Source organism: Ovis canadensis, chromosome 15, assembly GCF_042477335.2.
Source record: "Ovis canadensis isolate MfBH-ARS-UI-01 breed Bighorn chromosome 15, ARS-UI_OviCan_v2, whole genome shotgun sequence".
NCBI lineage: Eukaryota > Metazoa > Chordata > Mammalia > Artiodactyla > Bovidae > Ovis > Ovis canadensis.
In genome coordinates, this window is record NC_091259.1 from 57,450,473 (window position 1) to 57,455,428 (window position 4,956).

Genomic DNA, 4,956 nt, shown 5'->3' on the forward strand with positions numbered 1-4,956 from the left:
GCTTCATGCCTCCTTCTTATAAAAACCTTTGTTATTACCTCAAGTCCACCTGGATATTCCAGTCTAGTCTCCCCAGCTTAAAATATTTAATACAAAATAGTTTTCCTGCTGTAATTCACAGCAGGAAAGCTGTGATTAAAACAAAATAGTTTAAGTAGGGACTTCCCTGGTGGCTCAGACAGCAAAGAATCCCCATGCAATGCAGGAAACCTGGGTCCGATCCTGGGTCAGGAAGATCCCCTGGAGGAGGACATGGCAACCCACTCCAGTATCCTTGCTTGGAGAATTCCATGGACAGAAGAGTCTGGTGGGCTACAGTCCATGGGGTTGCAAAGAATTGGACGTGACTGAGTGACTACGACTTTTCGCTCTCTCTGGTGGTCCAGTGGCTAAGACTCTACATTCCCAATGTAGGGGGCCAAGGTTCAATCCCTGGTCAGGGAACTAGATCCAGCCTACTTCAACTAAAGATCCCACATAAGCAATGAGAAGATCCTGTGTGACGCAAGGAAGATCAAAGATCCTGCATGCCACAACTAAGGCATGTTGAAATAAGAATAAGAAATTGGTTTAAGTAAATGTAATGTATCTGCTTCTCCCATTATTAGATGTCACTGTCAGAACAGGTCATAACATAGTACATACTCACCATAATTATTTAAATAAATTTGTCAGTGAAAATAGCCACAAATGTTTGAATTAATTAAGCCATAAAATACAGTACATAGGAGCTGCTCAAAAATGACAGTTATCATTATTTCTGAACATGCCAAAAAATTCTATTTATTGAAGGCTTGTTTTTGCAGTTTGTTTTGGTCTTTTTTGTTCCTTTTAATCCCTCCTGAAATCATCAACTTCACTTTTACTTTTCACCTTCATGCATTGGAGAAGGAAATGGCAACCCACTCCAGTGTTCTTGCCTGGAGAATCCCAGGGACGGGGGAACCTGGTGGGCTGCTGTCTATGGGGTTGCACAGAGTCAGACACGACTGAAGCGACTTAGCAGCAGCAGCAGCAGAAATCATTGAAATAATATTTACTAGTGCTTACTGCTTTCTGTAAATGATTTTTTTTCTTTAAATGCAGAATGTAAGTAATGAGATGCTAAAGTAAGGGTATCAGATGATATGTGTAATGAGTCCTGCCTGTGCAGTCCTGTGTTGATACTCAGTTATGTCACTTCCATCTCTTCCCCCTTCCAAGGGTGTAATTCACAGCAGGAAAGCTGTGGTTAATGTCTGTGCAAAAACGTTACACTCAAGAGGTTTTCCTCAAGTGTATCAAGTGCCTGAAAAAATTCATGCATTTTCTCTGGGGTGGGTTACGAGGCCCCTCTGGAGCTAGGGATTCTGCTCTTGGCAGGGCTGTCATGCGGGAAAAGCTATTTAAATGGCTATTTGCTCCTGCTTGAAAAGGCTGAAACTGTAGATTCTCCCCAGCCAAGTGCCCCAGAAAGCAGTTCCATCAGTCAATTTTCACTTATCTCTTTGCTGGGGTCTTGTAGAGGCAGGGAACTTTTTCCTTCAGTGAATAGCAGGTAAGGAGATGACAAAAACAGATGATGTGGGGGAGAAGCACCAAGGTCACAGAGAGGTGGGGAAAGCTGGAGTAGAAATATGAAAGAGAAAGAAATATTTCTTTCCTGCCTATTTCTAGGCTTGGGGAAATAGTGGGGAAGGGGGTGGAAATGGGAATGAGGGGAAAAAGAAATCCTCCAGCAGTGCTCTAAAAGTTTAAAACACAAGTGAAGTATTGAAACTTTTCCTGAAACTCAGAATCATGAAAATTCTTTTTAGCATCATTTAAGAGTCGAACACGACTGAGCGACTTCACTTTCTCTGTTCACTTTCATGCATTGGAGAAGGAAATGGCAACCCACTCCAGTGTTCTTGCCTGGAGAATCCCAGGGACGGGGGAGCCTGGTGGGCTGCCATCTATGTGGTCGCACAGAGTCGGACACGACTGAAGCGACTAAGCAGCAGCAGCGGCAGCATGTTGGGATGGGAGGTCATCCAAGGATAGCAACTTCTAAAGGCCAGTACTACAGGGAGGGGAGTGAAAAATTTAAGGGGACACCAAAAAATTTAGCAATTATGAAAATGTTTTAATGCAGTATTTTAATCTAATCTAATCTAATCTAATTTTTTAGTCCATGATCAATAAAACATTAAAGTTTTAAATAAAATTCTGTACCATGCCAAGTCATGTTACAGTTTAGAGCAAAAGAAAAAAATGTGAACCCTTGGTTTTAATGAAAGCAAACTTATCAACAATATATTTTTAAACCTACTTTTTGCTTACCTTATTATCTTTCTTTTCTTTTTGGCCATAATATGTGGCCTGTGGGATCTTAGTTCCCCAGCTGGGGATCTAGGGATCAAACCCCAATCCCCCTGCATTGGAAGCATGGAATCTTAACCATTGGACCACCAGGGAACTCCCACTTATCTCATTTTCAGTTGAGAAAATTGCCATATTGGAGTTATGTGAGAACTGTAAATAATTTATAATTAGCTGAAGTAAAATTATAATTCTATTATGATATAAATAAAATATTTAAATATAAAATACTAATGTGAGATTTAATACAATTACTTTTTATTTGTCAACATTTTCAAGTTATGTTAATGTTCTGGAAAATATTAAGTATCAAAAATGCTTAAAAACATGTACATAGTGATGTACATTTTTCATTTTGCTTTGGACTCCAATGTGCTTTGACACAGCTCTGGTTCAGAATTTTGATGTTCTGTTTGTCATGGATATTTTTGCATTAGTTTTGACTTTTTAAAATATTGCATAAAAATGTTATCTATCCAATTGCTGTGAGTTGTTGTTGTTTGTTGTTGTTGTTTTTTTAAACACCATCCTTATATTCCATTCCCAAGGCAAATGTCTTACTTGCCTCACCCTAGTTTCCATCCTGCTGTTCATAGCATATGCTAAGTATGACAGAGTAGGAAAAATGACAGGTTTGAGTCACACTTGTCTTTTACTTGTTTAATGGGTTAATTTAATCTAGCTGAAATTTATCTGTAAAATTAAGATGATAGATAAAAGCTACCTCTAAGTCTGTAGGGACTACATGAGGTATAATAATTAGAACAATTATCAGAATATCTGACAGACAGTAGTTTTGACTCAATGAAATGTATCACTGCAGGAACCAAGTGAAGGAGAATACCATTTCACTCAGGCCACCATGCGGTCGACTGGTAATTCCACTTCCCCAACTTTCTTCTTGACTGGAGTTTCAGGGCTAGAAGCTTTTCACATCTGGTTTTCTGTCCCCTTTTGCTGCCTTTGTGTGATTGCCCTTTTGGGGAATAGCACCATCCTGTATGTAGTGATCACAAACTCCAGCCTCCATGAGCCCGTGTACTACTTCCTCTCCATGATCTCCACCACCGACACTGGCATCACTATTTCCTCTCTTCCCACAACACTTGGTGTCCTCTGGTTCAATGCCAGGTTCATCAGCCTGGATGCTTGCATTCTGCAGATGTTCTTTCTGCATGGATTCACCCTCATGGAATCTTCTGTGCTTTTGGCCATGGCTTTTGACCGCTTTGTTGCCATCTGCAACCCCCTAAGATATGCTATGATTCTAACCAACTCTAGAATCATCAAAGCTGCTGTGGTAATTTTTGTACGAATGCTGGTCAACCTGATGCCCTTGCTCCTGCTCCTTAAGAGGTTATCCTTCTGTGGTCCTAATGTGCTTTCTCATTCCTATTGCTACCACCCTGATGTGATTAAGTGTTCTTGCTCAAGTATCAAGGTCAACAGTATCTGTGGTTTAGTGGCTCTCATTCTGACCTCAGGTATAGATATTCCCTGCATTTTCCTCTCCTACATGCTGATCATCAAGTCCATCCTTAGCATCGCCTCCCCAGAGGAAAGGCAAAAGGCTTTCGGCACTTGCATCTCTCACCTTGGTGCTGTTGCCATCTTCTACATCCCCTGGGTCATCTTGGCTTTGGTACATCGGTTTGGGCATAGTGCTCCTCCATATGCCCATACACTGATGTCAAATCTCCATTTTCTATTTCCCCCAGTGCTGAACCCTATTATATATAGTGTGAAGACCAAACAAATCCATAAAGCTTTCTACAAACTATTGCCAAACACAGAGTAGCGAGTCTGATCATGCAATGTCCTAGATAGAAATAACCTTACTTTCTTCCTCCCTTCCTTCAACATTTTATTGTGAGTAACATTACACCTTCCTTAGTGGTGGTAATACAAGTTTATATAAGAAACATCCTTGTCCTCTATAGTCTAGTTTATATAGTCTAGTATCAGGGACATAAAGTTAAATATATATAATAATGGCAGTGAATAGGAGTGTTACCATAGAATTATATCCAGAAGGCTATATGACACTGAAGAAAATATCTAGATCAAATTGCAGTTCAAAGAATTGTTTGAAGAGCTAACTACTTGAACTAAGAATAATATGTAACATGTAAAAACGTAAAGATCTTCCAGGCCCAGGGCATAGGTCTCTGAAGTCAATAAAATATGACATAGCCTGATACACCAAGGACTGTACATGGTTACCATAGCTGGAGTAAGGGACGCGTGAGACAGTGAAAGGAGTAAGAGAGGTTATATGTGAGGTAATAAAATAACCTTTGTGCCTGGTAAAGTGACAGTATGAAAGCTTGAAGAACAATCAACTGGAATTGGAAGTTTTATTAGATTCTCTTTTCAAAAACATTCATGGAAGCAATCTAGATGTCCATCAGCAGATGAATGGATAAGAAAGCTGTGGTACATATACACAATGGAGTATTACTCAGCCATTTAAAATAATACATTTGAATCAGTTCTAATGAGGTGGATGAAACTGGAGCCTATTATACAGAGTGAAGTAAGCCAGAAAGAAAAACACCAATACAGTATACTAACACATATATATGGAATTTAGAAAGATGGTAATGATAACCCTGT

At 39.7% G+C, this 4,956-nt stretch overlaps 1 protein-coding gene and 1 non-coding gene across 2 annotated transcripts; both read left to right on the forward strand.

Moving 5' to 3' along the window:
* Positions 1-371: 371 nt before the first annotated feature.
* TRNAG-CCC (transfer RNA glycine (anticodon CCC)) lies at positions 372-444 on the forward strand. The gene has a single exon. It is a non-coding gene; the product is annotated as a tRNA-Gly (tRNA).
* Positions 445-3,202: 2,758 nt separating this feature from the next.
* On the forward strand, positions 3,203-4,138 carry LOC138420480 (olfactory receptor 51F1-like). Its single transcript, XM_069553711.1, has one exon. The coding sequence runs from the start codon at positions 3,203-3,205 to the stop codon at positions 4,136-4,138; it is 936 nt and encodes a 311-aa protein (XP_069409812.1).
* Positions 4,139-4,956: the final 818 nt, after the last annotated feature.